The 23441-nt window shown below is 43.8% G+C and overlaps 1 protein-coding gene across 4 annotated transcripts in view; it reads right to left on the bottom strand.

Moving 5' to 3' along the window:
* The window catches only part of GRIN2B (glutamate ionotropic receptor NMDA type subunit 2B), a 226036-nt gene that overhangs the window by 73045 nt on the left and 129550 nt on the right, over positions 1-23441 (bottom strand). For all 4 annotated transcript variants that reach the window (XM_077178663.1, XM_077178664.1, XM_077178665.1 and 1 more), the window contains one exon: positions 22706-22820. In XM_077178663.1, coding sequence (XP_077034778.1) covers positions 22706-22820 — 115 coding nt within the window. The remainder of the gene's footprint in view (positions 1-22705; positions 22821-23441) is intronic.

Below are 23441 nucleotides of genomic sequence, written 5' to 3'. Positions count from 1 at the left end.
TCACAGAACGCCAGTCCATTCTCCTTTCCCTTTTGACATTTTTGTTCAATTTTGCATGCATTTGTTATTCAGTCTCCTCAAGACCTTGTTCCTCTAGATTGCTATCAAAGTGTGATAAAAGATGAAAAAAAACTTACTGGAGCCCAAGTGGATGGCACCTTAAGTTTCACCTCTGTCCAAAATGTCTGTTACCCTGTTACAGAAAGATACGAGATTGGTCTGACATGACTTGTCCTTAACAAATCCTGGTGGACTTCTACAAGTCTCCATTCATTGTTCAGGTGCTGATGAAGAGTTTGGTTAATAAATAATTTCATATGCTTTCTTAGAATCAGGGTTAAGCAACAGTGATGCCATAAATCTTCAATTCCTGAGCTCCTTTCCCTTCTGCTCTTTCTGATCTTTTTTAAAGACACGCATTGATGTTCCTCCAGTATCTGGCAAATACCAGCTGGGTCAGCTTTACATGTACAGATTCAATGCAGTGCCTTCAGTGAATGCCCTTTCTGTAGATTTGCTTTGAAAATTGAGCAGGTTGGGTATGTAATGTGTTGCTGCAACAGAAGAAAGGAGGTTGTTACTAAGCAGTTTAGTCAGTGTATCTATGACCCCATCTGCAGCATCTCAACTATTTCAGTCCTTCCTGCCACTCCACACTCAGTTCTGTCAATATGCCTCTGTCCTGCCAGCAGCATCCCCAGCTGCTCTGTCCTGCTTACCCTATCCACCCTGTGTGCTCAGCAGGGACTGATGTTAAGCTGATGGCTTGGACCTTCCCTGATATGACAGTTCTCACCCACTGTCCTGGTTTCAGCTGGGATAGACTTAATTTTCTTGCTATTAGCTGATACAGTGCTGTGGTTTTGATTTAGTATGAGAACACTGCTGATAACACACTGATGTTTTAGTTGCTAAGTAGTGCTTACTTGAAGTCAAGGACTTTTCAGTTTCCCATGCTCTGCCAGCAAGCAGGTGCACAAGAAGATTGGGGAGAGCATGGCCAGGACAGCTGATCTGAGCAAGCTGAAGGGATATTTCATACCATAGAATGTCATGCTTGGTACATAAACTGAGAGGAGTTGTTTGGCAGTCATCAGTTGCTGCTCAGGGATGGCTAGGGCATTGGTCAGCAGACATTGAGAAATTGTATTGTGCATCACTTGTTTCTCTTGGGTTTTATTCCTTTCTTTTTTAGATTCCTTCTTATTTCTATTATTATTATATTTTATTTTATTTTAATTATTAAATTCCTTTATCTCAATATATCAGTCTTACCTTTTTCTAATTCTCTTCCTCATCCCACTGGCAGAGGTCAGCAAGCGACTGCTTGGTGCATAGCTGTTGGCTGGCATTAAACCACAGCATCCACTCTTCCTCCTCCTTCTCCATCTTTTCTGAGACATTTCAACCCTGACTTCCTGCTCTCTCCTGCACCCACAGCTGTGTCAGTGCATCTTTCACCTCAATAAACACAGCTAATCCTGGGCAGACAACAAGTTGTGCAATGTTTCAGTGTGAAAACCCAAGCTGTGGAAACCCAGGAGGTGATCTGAGGTCTGTTACACTTGTTCCAGTTACAGCAGAGGACAGGCTGGACAGGAGTGATCGGGGAATAACCCACTGGAGGAAGAAGGCAACTGAACTGTGCTCTGGTGTGACAAGTGGAAGTCAACAGCAGCCACAAGTTCTGTGCTGGAAGTGAAGCAGTTGAGACAACTGGAGAAAGGAAATTTCTCTCTAACTATTGAGAGATCAATTAACTGGTGTGCTGGTGAAACAGTGTTGTTCCAGCAATGAGCTGTGATGGGCAAAATAGCATTTTCATGTACTAAATACCATGTGCACTCTTCAGTGCAGACAAGGACTCAGGTGCTCATCAATTATTGAGCTTGCTTGAAAAGGCATTTAGAAGAACTGCACAAGAGGCCAGTCTGCAGTTCTACCTCATTCCCAACTGGGCTGCTCTTAGCAACCCAGCCAGTGAGAAGGAAAGAGAAAGGTGGAGGTGGGGGGAGAGAAGGAAATAAGAACAGAGAGAGAAGAGGGAAGAGCCTTCCCCTTGTCAGAAGAAATCACGTGTGGTGCAGAAAAGGCCTCCGTGATGCCCCATAGTATCATCCATGTAGTATCACCCTTTTTCTTCCAGAGCAATTCCTGTTTTCAGGGTGCAGCCCATACCCTCTGAGGCCAGCTCCAGAGAAGTCCTTGGGCTGGAGTCAGGTAAAGCCAAGGACCCATCCTTGCCCCAGCAGCACCGTTACACATCCTGACCACTGCACTGCCCCAGACCTCAATGGACTCCACAGCTTTAGGAAGAGGTGCCACAGACTATGGCATAGCTCAGTCAGCTATGAAACACCTAATGCTCCTTTGTGCCAATGGCCTTCTAGGGAAAAGCACAGACAGCCCTTATCCCGAAAGAGGTGCCAACATTTAAACTCCCACCCCATCTATCAAACACATTTTCACATGGGGATGTGATAGAAGACTCTCTCCTAACAGCACAAGCCCATGCATCCACTGCACTTCACCAGGAATGTTGGCTATAGCCAGAATTTAATTTTCACCATTGTTTTGGGTATGAAGCACAACTCTCCAGAAAATCGCATGTCTAGGTGCAGCTCTCTCAGGAGATCCACAGCTGATTGGGCTTTCAAAAAGAGAAATGAGAAGAAATCTCAAGGAACAGCTGCAATCTCAAGGAACATTCACTCACAATCACGCAGAATGTTTCTATTTGTGAACTAGATTTCCTTGGATGTGAAACGTCACTCGAGCCACATAACAAGCATGAAGCTAAAATTTGACCAACCACAGAATTATACTAAAAAGTGTTTCTTTATTAAAAAGAGGGATTTTTTTTCTCACAGTAATAGAATTTGAAAAATAGTAAAGTCAAATTCTGAATTTTTTTTCAAGGTTTTTGTTACAGTTTTGAAATTTTATAGAAATGATGGGTCAAGCACATACAGAATAAGAATATTTTGGATTACCTTGATCCTCAAAAGGCAGAGCTTTCTAGCTAGGAGATTGTAGAAGACTAGATGCAATTATAGAAGGCCACACTAGAATGTAATTGCTTACAATTCGGAAAAGAAAGAAAGTCTTATGTTTTGAACCTGCAATCTTTAAAAAGTGGCCACAAATTAGTTAAAATTTATTTCTATTAGTGTCTTTCATTTAGCATCACACATATGTGCTTTTGGGACCTAGGAAATACTTCTCCACAAACTAGAGTGCGAGATTATGGAATTTGCTGTCATAGTACAACAGCAGGGAACATGGCTTGATGCTGAAGGAAGGACTGAGTACTCCTAGGTTTAGAAAACACTCCAAAAGTTGCAATGGCAATGATTAGAAAGAAACAAAGACAAAGAAACTTGTATTTACAGGAGTGGTAAAAACTCTTGTGGTCAATCAAGAGTGAAGGGAGCAACGGTGGCTTTCAGCCATGCACACACACATAACAAGGCAGTGCTCCACACACTCTAAAAGGACCAATATCTCTTTACTCACACTCAGAAACACACACAGGACCACTACACTTCCATACCTACCCTGTTAAGCCCAACCATCCATATACAGATCTGCAACTTTCTGCAGACACCAAACACCGCTCACCTATGCTCCTCAAAGAGCAACACGCAAAGTTTTTTGTGCCCTACAGCACCTCACAGAAGCATTATCTCCTAGAAACACTGCAAAAGTGATCAAGATTCACACTCAGTACCAACCACTGCCTGCTCACTCCATGCTGAGGTTTGTTTCTAGGCTTACATTTGGTGTATTGGGTGCAGAAGCAGACAAAAGCCAGAAGCTAGCCTGGATGATAAGTGTAAAGCAGAACACAACATTGCAAACTCACACTTGGCATTTTGGTTGCCTGAGATCTTTGGCCATTGAACAGAAGTCCCAGACTGCAACCAAAACAAAATAATAAAGAGGATAGAAAAAAATATATCACCCCAAAACTAAAAACTAAGAGTATTTTCCCTGAAGACATAACATTGATGGGCAGTCTAGCTTATTCAATTATGTTTAAACCATTCTACAAGTAAATCTACCTCTGCTGACTGTCCTGGCCTATGGAGAACTCTGAAAGAACACAGCTTTGAATATAGAATTATGCCAGAAAAATGCTTGTCCTTAGAACAGTTTTATTTCTTTTCCTGGGCTCCAGAGGGCCACACACTTCAAATATCCAAGGGGCAAAGCCTTATGCATAAAGTCCAAATCACTGGACACTTAAATTAGTCCACTGGCATTTTAACAGTTCTCAGCATCTGTGGAGGAGCCTGGAAGGACAGCCTGAAGATGCAACTCACTCAGCTCACCAGAAAGCAGAAGCAGTCCTGCCTTGCTACTGAAAAAATGGGACATTATGTCTTGAGCCACTCTGAAGTTTCCCACATCATTTATTGCTCACATTAAAACACTACCTGCTGTGGAGATGTTACACTTCTACCCACGAGCAGAAAAACCTGTAGCATAGAGCAGATGTTTCATAGCAGCTGCTGAAAGAAACTCCACTTTTTCTGATTGTCAATGAAAGTCCCTTGATCTGTCTTCACCACGAACTTAAGTGGCAGAGACGTTGGACTGAAGGAGATGTTTAGGATTTAACATGTCCTTTCAAAAAGTACTTCTCTCTACCACCTCTTTCTCTTGCCACAGTTTAATTTCAGCTGCCATTTCTCAAAATACACCTTCCTCAGCAGTCAGGAAAATTGGCTCCTGTGTTCAGGGGAGGGATGGAAAATTGTCACAAGGACAGCTCCACCCCTCCTCCCTTGGCTCTCTTGGGGAGTTTGTGCACATATTTAAGAATGAATTAGCCTACACCACAGGCCATCCATCAAAGGCTGCAGGGGTACTACAAGAAGGACCCAGAACAATCAAACATCACCCTTTCAGAGGTAACTGCCACCTTACAGTGCTGCATTAAAAACTGCTGCTGTAAAACAGGTAGTAAGAAAATAACATCTGCCCACAGCCACAAGCCAGAAGAGGTAGTCAGCATGAGACATAGAATTATAAGATGTCAAAATTTTCCTATTCTCAAGTAAACTAATTTGTTGGGAATGGCAGTACAGAGGAAATTCTCATTCTGGGACAATAAATATTGAACAAATTTATCCCAGAAATATGCCCCTTTAAAAACTATGCTGTCAAAAGACTGAGAATGGAAATCAAAGCAAATAAAATTGTGTCTTCTTCAGGGAGATTTAGAAAAAAATATCATCACAGTTTTAGTGAACTGCAGCAAAACCCTTTGCTGAATGTGGCAAACTGCAAGAGGTAAGGGACACTTTCTCCAGAAGAGAAGCCAGAAAAAGAAGGACAAGTAGTTTATTAGCCAACAAGGATGCTCCAGGCACCACAGGTGTAAGATTTGCCAAACCTCATAAGATCATTAGGTTTATTTACTTCCCATTCTGTATTGTGAATTATTTCAGTCTCTCCAAGTGCAATAGCAATAAAATTGAAAAACATCCATGGAAACACTTCCAATTAACACAAGGTCAGAAAAATTACATTAGAGACCTCCACAGCCCAAAAAGAAGAAAAACATCTCAGAAACAGCCTCAGCAAGCAGGCAGGCAGTGCAACTTGTCATAAAGGTCAGCAACCTTTTGCCTGTGTTTTACCAAGAGCACGGAAGAAAGCACCAGTGTCTATCACCCTGTGTGAGTACCACACCACCTGTAAGCTACATGCACAAACCTGATTTTAATCCAGGCTGAAAGATAAACCTATAAAATACTGAGCATGCAAAGACACAGAAGGCTCTGAAGAACAGATTCAGTACCTTCAGTTACACCAGAAACACAAAACAAATTAGATCTACGCCTGAAAAAGACATGTACTGTAGGGTCAGTGTACGAGCACTACTCAGTGAAATATCTCTAACCTCATATGACTTTGGCACAGGCTCCTATACACCCAGTAGCGAGAGAAATAGTGACTGCAGTGAGAAGGGAACAAAACACAACAAGTAAAATCATAAAAATATGTTTTTAAACAGCTGTGGTGCTGTGTCTTGTCTGCATGTCCAACACAAAATAGATGGGACACCCTGGTACCAGGAGATCAGCCATCCAGTCTCATTTCATGGGCAAATTGAAACACTGTCTAGTGCTTCTCTGAGTTCTTGTGGTCTCTTCCAGTCAAGTCCGAGCCTTGAAAACTACCAAAACCAGATGCTGCTCACACTCACATGGAGGTCTTATTCCCCAGACCATCCACCCCTGTAGAGATAAGCAATTACCTTAAACTACCCTGGAGCTGAAGTGAACAGAACGGAGGTGTTAATGAAAACCTTGTGTCTGACTCAGCAACTGGATCATGGTAATTACAACCTTCACAGCTTCCCTGTTCCCAAACCTAAGCTGAAACAGGTGAAAAAAATCAGAGATTTTTCAGATCAAGTTCTGCACAAGGAACTCAGAAACTACCTTCACCTGCAAGGAAACTCTCTGACAGGCAGGGAGAAAAAGAGAGAGGTCATCTACTTTGGGAGATAGATGTTTGCAGTATCTCTTAGAGTTTCTCACAGAAGGCTAGTAACATGTCTCCTTCTCTTTCTATAGAGGCCATGGTGATGTCAGAAAATCCTTGAAGTCAGTTCCAGTTTCCATTGCTGTCAGTGCTGTGCTGCAGGTAGATTGTTGACTGCCCACGTGGCAGTCAGTATTCAGTTCACTGCTCTGCAAAGTGCTGCAGAAACAGATGACCAGTAACTGCAAAATTTCAAGCAGAAATAACCTTGGCTTAGTCTCTTCCCCAAGATACATGTTTGTAATCAAGGATGCAGTCAATTTTCTTTCAACACAGATCTCATGAGAGTCCTTTATTTTAAACCTTCCCACCTCTTCCCTCTTTTCTTGGCTATCTTCCTTTTCTGACTTTGCTGAGCTCTCCATGGCAATCCTGTCCAGCACTGTCTGAAGGGACAGTGTTGGGAGAACATGAAAAGACTTCCTCATCATGTGCATCTCACATTAAGAGCCAGGCAAGAACTGCTGTCCCAGCCTACCAGCACACAGAGATTGTGCTTGTGCCCCAGAAAGAGGGGCTGGGTCAGGAGCTGCAGTACCATTTTTACAGCATCAATATAGCTCAGAATAGTTTGGTTTGCAGCAACAGAAGTGGGAGAGAGCAGAAGGCAGCAAGGAAAAGACACATACTTTGCATGTCACTGTAGAGGATGGTGTCTCGGTGGTCTGTGAGAGAGGCCTCTCAAGAACAGAACACCTCTTTTTTGCTTTAATTTTTAGGAACCATCTTGCAAAGTTGTGATGCTGTCTAAATATTCATCACTCATTCTTGCATCTCCTTCCAACAATTTCTGTATGCTTCCTGCCACAGCTGTGCCTGTGTTCACCATACCCTTCATAAGCCCTCAACAGGGTTCACAGCTTCAGATTTGGCCAGGATCATGGAATGGCTTGAGTTGGAAGAGACCTTGAAGATCCTCCAGTCCCAAACCCCCTGCCATGGGCAGGGACACCTTCCACTAGACCAGGTTTCTCAAAGTTGTCCTTGAACACTTTCAGTTCAAGGATCTCAGCCTTGAACTGATTTCCATCCCTAGCTTTTTCCTCAGAAACCAAGGTTTGGTTATTCCATCAGCATCTGCACAACTTTGCATTTATCATTGCAGAACTTTCTGGAGCAGAGAGAGATGATAATTTCCTCTGAAGGAGGTACAGTGGCTAAAAGTATGTTCTTTTTTTAATACCAGAATCATCTGGTTCGTGTTTCTGGCTTCCTGAAGCACACAAAAATATCCATTTGAACAGAAATGAGAGGAGGTCCCTGACTTCTGCTGCTGAAAATTTCAAAATAGTAGTCAAAAATCTGAGATTAAAAAAAAAAAAAAAGTGCCCATTTGTAGCCATAAAAGACTCGAGTGTCACTTTTCAATCTTTCAAACTTCTCAAAAAAGTTAGGATGTCCCAATGAAAATAAGCACTTAAAAAAAAATTGAAATACTCATTTTCAACCAAAAAAACTTTCAGAAGTTTTTCTGCAAGTTAATTCAATACAAGTTGCTTTAGGCCAGACTAACTCAAATACATGTGTTTGCACATGTAGGCCTCTTTTCCAGGGCCTACACTTAAGCATTGTAACAAATCAGCATCAACAGCTCTTCAGGTTACATATCCCTGTGAGAAAGCCCCAATGAGCAGGACAGACAAACCAGAGCTTCTTCCAGGATAACAGCCACACTTCCCTAATATGAATAACTTCATTATATCCCTTTTGGTGCATTTCTCTACAAGAAATCATACTTAACAGTTTGCCTTCATGGGATAATTTACCAGCAGAAGCCATACTAATTGAGAAGTCCTCAGCTTGAAGTCTCTCCCTGACTTTCTATCATCCCTTTAGAAAACCTCCACTGCCTTTCACTTCAACTTTGCACATCTGTACTTGTCTCAGGGACAGCAGCTGAGGTGGGACAGAGCACCAAGCACAAGGGCAGAAAGCATGGGATTCACCTTCACCTTGCATCCTTTTTTATCCACTTTGACCCTGGATGCGTAGCAAGCCAAGTCTAATAGCAACCTGCCATCATTCTCCTGCTGCTGGCTCTGCAGAAAGGCTCAACAGTCCTCAAGGCCCGCTCTCCATTCTCATGCCAGAACTGCCATCCAATACCCCCAAATTCTGGTTTTGCCCACTGCTCCCTACTTCTGCTCTCCACGGTTCTCCCTGTGCCCTTCACGTGTGCCACTTTGTCTCTGAGGGCTTCTTATGAACCATCTTCTGACCTTCCCACAGGCCCACCTTTGTGACCCTTGAGCCTCTTCTGAAGTGTCCCCTGCAGTGCCCTTTCTGCTGCAGCAGCCCTGAGGGAATGTGAACCCTTCCTGGGGGATAGGCCATCCCAGCAGCCAGCCCTGTCCTGCCAGAGGACTCTGTGGGCGCACACAGCTTATCTGGGACCTCGGGAATGTAATGCCAACAGAGCAACAGCACTTGTGAAGCAGAGAGGAGACCCACAGGACCCACGCTCGTCCTAACTGAGCCTGTTTGAGGTTGGAATTTTCAGGCTCTCTCTGTGGCAGAGGAAGCAAAGGTGCTTTTGAGCAGGGCTGACCTTTCGGCACTTTGAACTGCCAACTGGAAGAGTCAGCCTTGTCACAGGTCCAACCTCATACATTTCCCTTTCCTTTCTCCTGGGATCCCAAGCTCTGAGCAGTGGTGCTCAGGAGCAGTGGTGTCAAGCAGCACCCCAGGTACCAGCAAGGCTTTGTGCTAAGCTCTCCTCAACCTGTGAGACAGTGCTTGGAGGTCCTGCTTTCCTCAGCTGCCTTCATCATCCACATCCTCTACCTACTCCTGCAGGCACTGCACAAAAAAGGCAAAGGCTCTTTTTCTGGAGCAGGACTTGAAAATGCCTAATCTTTTGCGCACATTTCCTTCATTTCAGATCCCAACTGAAATCACGGGGAACTTTTTTCCTCCCTTACCTACCCCTTTCACTGCCCTCTGTCAGAATTATTCAGCTCTCTGAAGCATTACCAGATACACTATGTAGGAAAGATATGGCAGAAGAAATTAAATAGTATTGTTAGGTATCTATAATTACCCCAAGTAATTTTTTTCCACAGTGCAGCAATTTGAAATCTCTCACAGCACTCTCTTTGGAAAGCAGATGTTGACCATGTCAGCTGTGTGCTAAGAATGCATTTTCATGAGTTGCATTTCTTGGAATTTGCAAAGTGATGGTGGTGGCAGAGGGGGATGATCCTGGAAAATTCCACCCGTGCAGGCACAAAGCAGGCAGTGCAGAGACCTGCCAGCCTCCTCAGGGTATCAGGGGCTTCTCAGCCCTCTCTGTCTCTGACATGGCACCAACTGGGCCTGCCCCTGTCAAGCAAAGGAAATTTCTTCTACATTCCCGCCCATAGTAAGACAGGCAGGGCTGCTGGGGGAAGAGCACATCTGGGAGAGGGAGGGTTTCTCCTGGGGTGGGGGGAGATTTGTGCTGCTCTCCCTCTAGAGAAACACATACAGACCTGGAATCATGAAAATAAAAAATTTGGTGGGTATCTCTGCTGTCAGCTCCTCTCCATCTCTCTCTCATGTGGTCTGTCCTGTCCCATAGTCAACAGTTTCAGCAACCAGGCTCCCATCAGCACGTCCATTAGACTACTGTTCTGTATCTTCTAAAAGAACCCACTCCTCCCTGGTACTACATTTAAATGCACTTTTGCTCTACCCTCTGCCTCCCATTGCTCTTTAATTACATTCACTTGGACTGTCTTAAAGAAGTCCTTCCTTTTCTCATTGAATATTCCCTTCAAACACTTGCAGAAAATGATCATACTCCCTATCTAGCAAAAATATATATTTGGGGAAAATCTACCCTCTGGAACCAGGCAAAGGTCCAGTGAGACACAGGTGAGCCAGAGAAAATAAGTTTTAACTAAAGTTCAAGTAACATTGCACATAAATAAACCCTGGGAATTCTTCAGAGTGTTTATTTGAGATAGGGGACTTCTTAATGGAGGAAGTTCCTAGTGCCAATTTCACTAGACTGTACTCTTTTAATCCTTATTTATTTATAAGACAGCATCTCCATTAGTCCCAGGCTGGAGCAAGGTGTCTGGGCAATGAGCAGGAAAATTTATTCACACACAGAACTTATTCTGGACCCAAATAGGAGACAGAGCATGGATAGGACAAACGTTCAAATAGAGACACGGGGAGCTCTCTATGGGTCTGTTCCTCAGCCTTTCCAAAAACCGAGACCTCAAACAGCAGTAACCTGTAAGAAAAGGAACAGGGCATGAACCTGCTGGAAACTACAAATGCTGGCTGATCCATACACACAGGACAAGCTCAAGGAAAGCAGCTGTCCACAGGTAGCCTCTGTCAAAGGCGAAAAAAGCTACAGAAATGAGATGCTGCCATAATCCCAGCAGTCTTTACAAAGCAAACATAATTTAATGCAGCAATACAAAGAACTCTGGCCTCGGTGAAAATGAGCACACATCTAAGAAGAAAAGCAAATAGTTCCCACTTCTAAAAAAGAACAAAAGTAAAGCACTCGCTGAAAGAAGTGACCTGAGCAATCCTGAATTCTTAAAAGACCCAGATGATGCTTAGAGCAAACAGTTAACTCAGTGTGCTGGAGCTGATCTCCAGCAGCAGACTGCAGAATGGACTTTCTGTCACTTCCTGATCTCCCAGCTTGGATGGTGAGACTGTTGTGTGACACTGTTTAGACTGGAAAACTTGCAGCATGTCTCTGCTGTTCAGTGCTGCACCCAATATAAGTTGATTTGCCAGCAAAGACTATTTCCTCTAAAGAAACACATGATTTAATAAACCAGGATGGACCTAAGAGGAGAGCAATAAGATGTTCAACACCTGTTAGCATTTACATTTCACTCTGCAGTTTCTCCAGTCACATAAGTGCCCACACTTCATGCTTCACCACTGACTAACATGGTGCTCTGATGAAGCTGTACAAAAAAAGATTTTTCAAAGCAAGATACAAACAATTGAAAAAATTAAAAATTAAAGATATTAGTTCAATCTAAACCCAGGTATTTCTTCCATCTAAACCCAGGCTTGTTTGCTTTTTAGAATTTTCCACTACCCAAACTCAGTCATTCAACACACACAAAAAATCATGTTCTTTACCAGACATGAATAATAAAAGTGATGAAAATTTGGATCGAAACACACAGCTGCAGAGACACTTCATGTACTCACTAGCAACAAAGTATCAATTTAAAAAATAAAATAAACTGTAAAATCCCAGTCCCAAAGGCTAGACCTCTCTCATGAGAGGTGACAGAGACCACAGTTTAAGCCTCCATTCTGAGTCAGGCTGAAATGATTTGAATACAGTTTTCACACTGCCTGTATGTGTCCCCACTGTTTGCCTGACAAGGCTCTGGGGGAAGGTGCTGCCATTTTCTCCTCCACATCACCTTTGTAAATGGTACCTAAAGGCTTTTGTCAGTCTACATGAAAACACCAAGATGTCCATTTTCATTTACAGCACTAAAACTTCAAAATAAATCCTCAATATCTGGTCAAAATTAATATTTTCATTGATCCTGAACTATGTTTTTTCACATTCATTTGTTCTTCCAGCCATATTTCTGAGACTTGGACATTATCATCTGGAAAGAGAAGAACACAGGCCTTATCACTCCTCTTATTTAATGATCCATGTCATTTTCCCCACAAACAGACTTTGTGGACAAAGTTGGCCAGAATCTAATTTAAAATTCCTCACCTTCTCCTGTTTGAGACTCCTGTTCCTTACCTTACATGGTTGTGCAGCTCTATTTTGCATCATTAAACAGCCTAACCCCATTCCACCACATGAGCAGCTGAATGTTACTCATAGTGAAATGTTGTCTCTATGTTAATTTTGCAAAGTGCTTGGGATCCTTCTCGAAGGAAGGAACAATAGACATGTAAGTCATTATCGTGTATGGGAACTGAGGAAATAAACCTAAGGGAAACAAGCACCAGAAGCTGCCACACAAGATGCAGACCAATTTGAAAGCTTAAAGGGGAACAAGAAAGCGGCTGTCAAGCAGCCTCTCAGGCTTGGCATGGTGGGAGACATTGCAGCATGCAGCTAGCCCAGCAGAAGGAAATTAAATAAGACTGTCAAACTGCTGACTCAGCAGAAGACAGCACAACTCCCAGCACATTTTAGAATTAAACCCAGGTCAGTAAATGCCATGTCCTTTCACAAGGAAGGAAGGCCAAAAGATGGTGACAGAAACTCAGACACCACTGCAAGGCAAGGCAAGAGTCAGAGCCAGGATCCAACGTTACCAAAGGCAGTCTGAAAAAAATTACAGACTCAGGGAAAACACAGTTCAGGCACAGGGAAAACAAAGGATGCTGAACATATTGTATGTTCAAATCAATGACACTGAGTGCATGCCAGAGCTCATGAGCAGCAAGAGTAACTCAAGCACAGAGTAGTTCCAGGGATAACCACAGCTTTAATGCTGAAAAACCTTTGAAAAACAGCAGAGAAGTTTACATGTAACAGTGAGGAGAAGACCACAAGGGAACAGACCATCCTGGTCTAGTAAAAAACACTGTCAAGATGCAGTTCAGCATCAAGCCAAGTCAAGCACATACAACCAGGGTTCAAACACAAAACAAGGAGCATGTGAGAACAAGCACGGGAACACTGAACCAACACCAAAGGAGAGAAGGAAACCAAGCCAAAGACACAACAAACAAGCTATTTCTTACTGAAAAACGTCGGAACCATTTCATATTAGGAAAACCTTATTTCAAATTAATTCAGAAGCAAATGTGGCCAGACTTTTACTGCAGGAAAATCAAACTGCCAAAATCTTACCAAAACAAATAGAGAAGTGGAGGAGGAGGAAGAGAAAGAAAAACGCAAAAGAAAGAAAAACATAGGGTGCTATGAATATGCAGCACTTCCCTTCTCTCAAGCCCCATGGAAGGAAAACAGAGCCTCCAGTTAATAACATTCAGATAATGTAAAAATAGAAAAGCAAAGGATTCACAGGCCAAGCAAAGATGTCGTTGACATGAGACAGTTTCAAGCAAATGCAACTGAACAGATGAAAACACACCCTTAGGCACTGGGGGCACGTTTACTCACTGTGAGTCTCCTTCAGCTGCAGCTCTGCTAGTTCTTTCTCCAGACTCAGTTTGGTTGGCTGCTAGCTTTCTGTGCCCTCATCTCTCCACGCATTTCAAATCTTAAAGCTGCCTAAACTGCCATGCTTTCTTCAACTGCCTTTTCATGGCACAGTCTGGCCCCCAAAAGCAACAGGAAATAAACTTCCTCTTCCAATGGCACTGTGTGGCTCCTCAGTGCTACAGACTCCCTGAAGTGATTTCCAGTAGACGAGTGGGCACAAAGCAAGGGAAAGTGAAAGTGGCTATGCTGTGCATCTATCCAGGATTGAAGGATACATGACCTGTTCACGTCACTCCTGAGTGGAGTACAGATGAAGTAATTACTTATAAATAGTCACAGAATCACAGAATCTTAGAATATCCTCAGTTGGAAAGGACCTAGAAGGATCACTGAAGTCCAGCTTCTGGCCCTGGACAGGACCAGGATCCCAAGAATCACCCCATATACCTGAGAGCATTGTCCAAACACGTCTTGAACTATGGCAGCCTTGGTGCTGTGATCACTTCCCTGGGTAGCCTGTTCCAGTGCCCAAACACCCATTGGGTGAAGAACCTCTTCCTAATATATAGCTTAAACCTCCCCTGGCACAGCTTCATGCCATTTCCTTGCGTCCTGTCACTGGTCACAGTGAAAAGAGACCAGTGTCTGCCTGGCCACTTCCCCTTGTGAGGAGCAGCTGCACTTGATGATCCTTGTGGGTCCCTTCCAACTCCGAATGTTATGTGATTCTGTGAAGCTGTGAATTCTGTGAGACTGCTATGAGGCCTCTGCTCAGTCTCTTCTTCCCCAGGCTGAACAAGCCAAGTGACCTCAGCCACTTCAGTCAGCTCACTTGTACATGGAATTCGGGGAAAAATCACTCCTGTGTTCAAATTGAAATTAGGGACAAAATCGAATCACAATCCCCGGTCTGGGTTTTTTTGGGGGTTTGGGGTTTTTTGAGAATGTTAAAAACTCATCAGGGATGATGATAGGATGGCTCCTTGATACTGTGCTGTGATAGGAATATGTAATTACTGTATCCATACCTGAAAGCTCATCTTCCCATAGCAAATCAGCCATCTCTTGCATTAAGATATGGGTATTTCAACATGCTGAGATGAAACATTCCCACAATCAATGAAATGCTGGAACACAGATACACAGCAGCATCTGATGTGCCATAGAAATCTCCAAGCTGCTGGCAAGCAGGAGGATTTCCAGAAGCAATGTGGCTCTGGCACTAGCACATCAGCCCTGTACTGGGAGTTTGTGCTGCATTGCAAGATGTGGCCTTACTAGAGGTTTTTTGGTTCTCTGTAAAGTTAGGATTATCCCCTCAGATATTAAGAAGACTGGAAATTTTCCAGCAGCATTGGGTATTTTTGAGCTGTTGCACCTTCTCAGCTGCACTCTCCAAGCACCTTTGCTGCTTTTCCCTGTCTGCCCTTCACACTCTCAATGAGGCTCCCATAAGCCTGCACAAAGCCAGTTATAATTCCCTGCTGCCTATCAAAGCCTTCACAAGAGTTAGGCAGTTGGTGTGTAGAGCCTGCTGCCTACCATGCTGACTAATGTTGTCTGATTGTACTTGTACTCCCCCGTTGGTCCATCTGTACCCATCTGCTACCTTTGTCTTGTAATTAAAGTGTAACCACCTTGGGGTAGGAGCCACCTTTTTTGTTAGTGTTCACTCAGCTCCCTGCAGAGCAGAGTCCCAAGTCCATAACTGGGTGCTTGGGACAGCAATGATGATGTGCAAGACGTGTGTATACACTGGCAAAGGGTTACAGTGGCACTTCTCACTTTGTGGCATGAGCAAGTCAGCTGAGAGAGAGCTCCAGACAAGAGTTCTCATGCAGAATACAATGGAGGTGAGGGCAGTCTTCTGTTGTGGCTGGATGTTGTCATCACACGTTGTTATTAGTACACCAAGCACAATCCTCCAGGATCCCCTGTCCAAGGAGCTAGGTTGGCAACCCCAGTAAAGGTCAGATGGCTGCTATCACCCTCATCAGCTACACCAGCAGAGAAATGGTAGGAGGCATTCTAACTACAGCCTGGGCTTAATAAAGATCTCCAGATATTCCAATATCTGATTTGCATAAGAGGACAAGGTCTTTCCAAGAAGCTGTCATTGTTTCAATGTAAGAATTCCCTCCAGTAGCAAGGGAGTAGGGTCTGGTGGAGAAGAGCCAGAATATTTTTCTGCAGGCTCATGAATCATACAAATAGACTCCAAAATTCAAGCAAAGTCAGGAACTGCTTCAGCAAGAGGCAAAGAAAGCAGACAGCTCATAATGACATAACACACAGTGGTTAGGAAGAGACACCCAATATGTTCTCTTTGGTCAGGGCTAGACCAGCTTATCATTGCAGCATGCAGTAATCCAGCAAAGACACAGTTTGACCAGCATGTCTGCAAGATTTACATAGAAGGCATTTTCAGAAAGATTGTTCTGATTGTCCTCTGATAAGGAAGACTTTGTGTGGCACTGGAATCTGTCCTTCTCCTTAGGAGTCGGTGAAAGATTAACATGGCCATAATTAGCCACAAATACATACAGTTAGATCCTGGGCAACTGTGAGAAGTCAGGCCAAATCCTGGCAGTGGATGCAGCATAGGTGCACAAATAAAGCCATCTGGTTGTCTGATTGAATCAGGGTCATAAACAGACCCATCAGATGTGACCTAGATCAGGTATCTAAGGGACACTCGCTTGGGAGTGGGATATCCATAAAATATGTATTCTTTGATGCAAGTCTGCTGTCTAATGAGAAGTAAGGCATTCAGCAAATTATGGTCTCTTAGAGACACGTTCAGAAAGAGCACTTTAAAAATAAGGGGGGGAAATGCACGTACAGACTCCCATTCTAATTTCAGCCATATGTGCTTGAATCCAGAATAGTCCCTCTGCCCTAAGAGAAGCCATATCCTTCTAAAAACTGGTTCTGTGGGAACAGAAGCAGTCTCTTACTCTGAGTAGGTTAAAACAAACTTCTATGCCATTTATCCCCAGGGACAATGAGTCATAAATCCCCATGTACACAGCAAAATTATCAAAACAAGACTGATTGGCAAAAACAATCCAATCTTGTCTCACTGTAAAAGGAGTTGGTGGAATAAAAAATAATTTCCTCCCTGGACACACAGGCAAGATGCCAGAACTCCACATACAGAGCAGAACCTGACCAAAGGCAGTAACTTCTACCCCGTGGAGACAAGCATACATTTGCAAGGCTCACCTAGGTGGGCACCAGACAACATGAGGAAGAAACTGTCTAAAACATCTAGTTATCTTTCCAAAGGCAGGGGAGGGCCTTCAGAGAAGACTTAGATTTGTACAGCTGAAGTTTTCACCTCAAAACCCTTCATTCTTGTTCCTTTGCTATTTTTAGAGTCTTCTTTAAGGAGGCTTTTATTCTCTAAGAAAGTGAAATAAAAAAAAAAAATCGAAATCCTTCCTTCTGCTAAGCAATGTAACAGATAGGATAACATGATTCATATTGATTCTTCACGGAGTGGTCAGTACCACATGGACTGTTACTAAAAGCCAAGAATACTGATCGTATTTTCAGTCATCTCCCCTGTTATTTCTGCCACTGGGACATTGAAGCACACAGAGAGATGACAGTGAATGTTTCTTTTAATGCACAGTAAGAGATTAGGCCTGAAGGCTGTATCATCATCAAATGCTACAGCCTCTTCAGCGTCTCTGTGGCGTTCATCAGCTCCCCAAAGGTGCAGACTTCAGGAGGTGACAAGTGCCTCCGTAAGAGCTTTTGTTCACAGACATGCACAATAGCCTTCACATGCCAACTGCCTGCTCGTACAAAAGGTTCATGGTGGAAGCTTGAAGAAATTATGTCCTCAGTGGATCAGGCTTGAAGTTTCTGCTGATCAGTTTGTCCATAACCCGGGTTGCCGCTCCTATGAAATAAGCTGCTTTTTGTGAGACGCTCTTCAGGTTTGTCTTGCTCATCTAATCACAGAAATGTAGGCTGGCAGAGAACCACAAGAGATCACTTACTGCATCCACCAGCTCGGAGGCAGGACGAGATAGACTGAGAGCCTGCACTGTTGGATATTTTTCTCTATATACTCCAGCAAATGAACCTCTACCAGCAAATGAGCCTCACCATGTCTCACCATGCCAATAATTAGACAGCTCCCTACATATCTAACTGCAATCTTTCTGCTTGACAATTTAGCAAGACAACTTTTTCTTTCTCCCTACTGGGGCATGAAAAGCAGTTGACTAGTATGTCCTTTTTTCAACAATCATTTAGGTGTCCAAAAATTTATCTTGTTCTCTTTCCTCATATTTTTAGATAAGGGAAATCTTCATTTTTCATTTTTCTTTTCTAAATCCTTCTTTCCTTTCTGTATCTCTGTCCCATATCCCAGGGGAACTCTTCCCAGGCATGGATGGGCATAATGGTGCTCTGTCCCAAGCTGAAGACAGGGTCACAGAAGTTCACAAACTCATCTTATGCAGACTGTGGTCAAGATTAAACACATCTCTGGAAAACCCATGTGGCAGAGAGTAGTGGCACTATTTTCCACCCTGCTGCAGGATTAGGAAGTCCTGGAAGTCTACAGTCACTGAGGCATTTGAGAGGATGTCACAGCAAATGGCCCCATCCCCAGGGAGCACTAATGTGTGCAATGGTGTAAGGGTACAGGCTAGGAGCAGCCTGCCCATGAATTTGTAATCATGGTCACACCAATGGCTAGAGGAAGCAGAACAGACCCTGCTGGAGTTGAAGAGTTCAAAAGTCAAGTGCTGATAATTATAGCACCAGCAACAGGCAAACATTTTATCTGCTGATTGGGGTGAAGGTTGATAGGGGCAGAGGATTAGAACATGCAGCAAGGAGAATGCATCTTTCAACCTAAGTTTCCCATCTGTCCTCTAAGATTGTAGTGGCTTGTAGTGGCACCCTGACCAAAACCATCACCTGGGGCTTTGCTTGTCCAGACAGGAAAAGGGGTGAATGGGGCATGCTTGGTAAGAGATGGAGGGAGCTTGTGAATCAAAGGGTCTGTGGGGTGGCACAAGAACCTGGTGTCAGGTGCCTCATGGAAAGATGCTCTGAATCCCCAGTGACACACCCAAGAGAAGAGGCTGAGCACAAACCAGCAATAGAAGTGATGTCAGACTCACTAGTAATTAAAGTAGAGAAGGAATCTGAAAGAGGGTCTCAAAGTTCATAACATTTGTGTCACCCCCAAGTTTGCTGGGGGAAAGTGAGGAAGCAGATGGGAAGATCTGGGAGCTAATGGGACAGGACTGTTGGCAGGGAGCTAGTGGGATAGGACTCAGTAGAGAAGGAGGATGTAAGCAAGAGCTGGAGATAGCAGCACTTGCTAGCTCTCACAGAGGGAGCATGAACCCAGAATTAAGTCCTCATCATATGTGGGATCATAAGAGAGCAGAAAAAAAAAGGCAAATAGTGAAGAAAAATATTGGGTGAAATCTCTTCCCACACAAAATATCAGAACCCACTGACACAAAACCTAGAGTAGTACTGACCCTCTGGCTCACTTTGCAAGACATCTGGCCCCCACTCATCACTGCACTGAGGCATGGTCCTTCATGGGGCATAAGAGTAGACATCCTTCACCACCTCCAAAGAGCTTCACTAACCTGCTGATGAACAGGTAGTGTGGAAAGGCATGCAGTGTTCTGCCCCCAAGGAGAAGAGTACAGAGAAGTGAATGAAATTCAGCACATTTGCTTATCATGATGAACCATTACTCATGGTTAAGACAAGCAGGAGAGCTCAAGTTACTGCCCCCTTGCAGAAAGTGGGTTTCCTTCTTGTTCTTTCATGATTGTCAGCCCTACAAGGCTTCAGTTTGTATGAAGCACTCATGAGGAGATTTATCATCATCATCATCATCATCAGAGTCTGGGGGCAGCTGCAGCTCCTCTGGAAAATTAATTCCTGTTCTGAAATAACTGGTGAGGTTGCGAAGATATTTTATTGGGAAAAAAAAGTCAAAATCACAAAAGATTTCACAGACCTGAAATCCTGAAACAGTTCAGTCACTGTCTGGATCTTTGCTGCTCAGAAAATGGAAGACTTCACACCTATTTTAAAACACATCTTTTTATATATACTCCATGAGACATACCCTCAAAATCCATTTGCCATCTTTCAAGAATCAAATATGCCAAGCTGTACAGAGCTGCAAGCTGTGTTACTAAATCCAGAGGAGACTAACAGAAATGATCAGAAGACTAGGAAACATGACCTACCAAGAGGGACCGAACAAATTCTTGTTTAACCTACACCAGAGGTGACTGGGAGACAACATGATAGAAGACTTCAAACCCACAGGGGGACAATTAGAAGTGGTAGAGAATAAACAATTCCCTATGTCCATTAGGCAGACACGAAGTATTCATGGGCTTAAATTGCAGCCAGGGAAATCTAGGTTAGACATTAGGAAAACTTAGCAGGGTAAGGAGAAAGAAGCCATAGAAGAGATTGACTTGGGATTTCATGGGATTTGTAGCATTGAAGGTCTCTCAGACCAGGTGAGACAAGCATCTGTCAGGAATAATTTCAGTCTAGTTAAACCCTCTCTTGGGACACAGGGAGGGACTAGTTGACCTCTTGATGTTCCTTCCAGGCATAGCATCTGATTATAGATAAGTGTGTAGTTAAAGACTGAGCTACAGTGAATGCAGCTGGACCAAATCAGTGTCTCCCACTCAGCCTCTCATCTCATGTCTCCTACTGACTGTTTGCCGAAAAGTTCCCAGGATGAAGCACCTTGCTATTTACATAAAATTAGTGAGAATTTGGATAATGTTCCAAAGCACTATAAAGGTATTGGAATTATGGGCTAAAAATATATTAATAATTTCTTGTATTGTGGCATTGCCTGGGAGCTGCTGTTAAGGGCCAACAGTTTGTGTTGCTTGATTTTGCAAACATGGAACAAAACTATGATCATTGTCGCAAAGATCTCTGCTTCACACTTTTATTTTTATGTTTGAATTTCTGCTGAATGGGAAAAAAAATTAAGAAAAAGAGCATGAGGTTCCAGGGATGAAAGGTTGTATCTGTGATCAGAACACACTGGAGATTACTTCAGTGTCTTCCAGAAAGAGCCTGCCAGCATAAAATTCAACCAGTTCAGAGTTTGATTATAATAATCTGATCCTCCCTGAGGAAGACACCCATTTCAAGATAAAACATTTGTGCCCAGGAAGCACTATGTGTTTTTCTTACCACTAATACCACAGCTCATCATAGCCTCATTTCAGTCCAGCCCCAGCTCCTATGAAGTTAAGGACTGTTTTGGTTTAATGGATGCCAAGTAGTCCTCACAGACAGCAGGGCTCAAGAAGGTCACAGATCTAACCCCAACAATCTTGATAACCCTTCTACTAATTGTCTGGTTCATCTGAGAGACCACAAATTCACTCCCAGAGACTGAACAACCCTTCTTACCACTGACAGAAGCCACCAAGCCTTCACTGAGGGTGTGACATGTGAAGCATGTGACAGGCAAGATAAAAACAGGACTGTATTTAGCTGTGCCTCCCCAGAGACTGCAAAGCTTTCCAGCAACAGATTCCCACAGCCAGGCCTGCTAATAACCCCTAGGAGGATTCATGCTGCTACTGCTTCATTTTCCTTCTGATGATGGAATTCTCCCCCATGAGAACAAATGGGGTGCCAGCTAGGAACAAATCCTCCTGGACTTTTGCTGGTAAGCTTAAATGAAGTTGAGTGACGGACCGAGCCTGATGTGAGCTCTCTACAGCCTGAGCTTTGCATGTGCACACCCTGTGCAGTATCTAGACAGCCTGCCTTCAGCCATGTCCAAGAGTTGTCCACACGTGCTATGCCATGCCCTTTGTTTCCTCACACTCCTGGCCCACTGAGACCTCTTCTGACTGTCCCAGACCACACACCCTCATCTGATCTGAACAGTGCCAAGACCATGAGGTAGACAGGTCCTCCTGGAAACCAGGCACAAGCTAGGGGCTTTCACCTTCTTGGCAAATTCCTGCAGCTACTGGGAGACCCTAGTGACTGCCGGGTACCAATGTGATTGCTCTTCTGTCTCATTCACAAGTTGTTCCTACGGCTCTCTTATGAATACACCTCTCCTGACAGCTCCCCATTTCATTCTCATTTCCCCAAGCAAGTCACTTGCAAGTCCATGCAGAGAACAAGCAGGCAAGGAGAGAAAGTTTTTTGTGCACGGTGGGACAAAGGGGCATTTTTCTAAGCCATACACATGATTGTATACAGACCTGCTTCATATCTATCGAGCGTTCTGATGAATTCTCCTTCCTTTGCTCTTTTCTCACACCCAAAACTTTTTTTATATCTCATTTTCTTAGCCCTTAAAGTACCCCCTCTGCTTCAACAGAAACCCTTTGGGAATACTTCTTCAGAACCTGGACCACTGACATTTATGTGGGAGGTGAAATGAACCAAAACTTCCCACTAACTCAGAAATTCACACCATTTCTAAAATGGTGCTTTGGGTTACATGCAAATTATTCCAAAATATGCAAATCTGGATCTTTGAACAACTCAATATGATCTCACGTTCACCATCCCACTTAACGCACCATCCCATTGCAAGGGACACTGGCCAGATACATCGAGCACAGTTAATACTGGCATAAATTACTAAGTGTGGCTGTAGCTCAATCACAGTCACTTAATGTACAGAACTTCACTGCCACAAAACCACACAGAGAAATATTTTCTGTCTCATCCATTGAAACTCATGGCACAGAGGAGGTATCTTCTCTGAAAGGCTGGAAAACTTATGTTCAGAGATTACAGAAAGGAAGCTGATGAATTTTTAATGTAGGCTAATGGAAGACTGTAATGGCATCCTGCCTGGAGAAGACAGCATCCTGGGCAGTGGAGATACCAGTGGTCCAGGATACAAGAAGCAGATTGCCAGCCCTTGATAAGAAGTACAGAAAGGTGGGGAGGATTATGTGCCTGGAGCCTTCCCCCTTCTTCTTCCCTGACACAGATGGAGAATTACCAAACATATCCTACCCTCTCCCACTTCCTCTCCTTGGTCAAAAGGATGATGACCAGCTTGGGATGCATCTGGTATCCGTCCTCACTGAACGACAAATTCCTGCCTTCAAAGGTGACATTGATCAGGTACCTGTGAGAGAGAGAAGAGAGAAAGGAGAACATTAGTGCTTGGAAACCAAACCCAGAATGAGACCCTGCCTCCCCTCTTCAGCTCACATCAGGAGGGTAGAAGCCCAGTGCAAAACAATGGAAATCTTAGAGGAAGGGAGTTAGAAAAACAGGACAATTAGTCCAGAAATTGAGACAATCAGGCAAGGCAGGGCAATTGGCCCCATTTTGTGACTGGGATAGGGAACTGATGTACTGTGCTGGCTCTCAATGAATTCCTAAAAACACGTCTAAAAGTCACACACACATGTATGCCCACAGTCCCTGGTTTTCCCTTGCCTCAAAGGGCAGAGGGATCCTTAGCAATCAGCTGTGCAAACACACTGCACAGCCTACACTTCACTCACTCTCCAAAGGGGATTTTGCATGCCACTTGAGGACAGTGATGGGTGACAGGTGAAGCAGTGGGGACAGCCTCCCCCCAGCCCAAATAGCGAGGCAATGACTTGGGAAGCAGTGGAGACCAGAGGAAGGAGCAGCACACCTGCAAGAAGCTCCATCCCTATCAGAGCCAGCACACCTCATAGGGCCCAGAGTAATCCTGTGAGGGAGCTTAGGAATAGGGATAAGGATGTTGAAAGAG

Source organism: Agelaius phoeniceus, chromosome 5 (assembly GCF_051311805.1).
Source record: "Agelaius phoeniceus isolate bAgePho1 chromosome 5, bAgePho1.hap1, whole genome shotgun sequence".
Lineage (NCBI taxonomy): Eukaryota > Metazoa > Chordata > Aves > Passeriformes > Icteridae > Agelaius > Agelaius phoeniceus.
The sequence above is the reverse complement of the archived record's forward strand: the minus strand, read 5'-3'. Positions and strand labels throughout refer to the sequence as shown.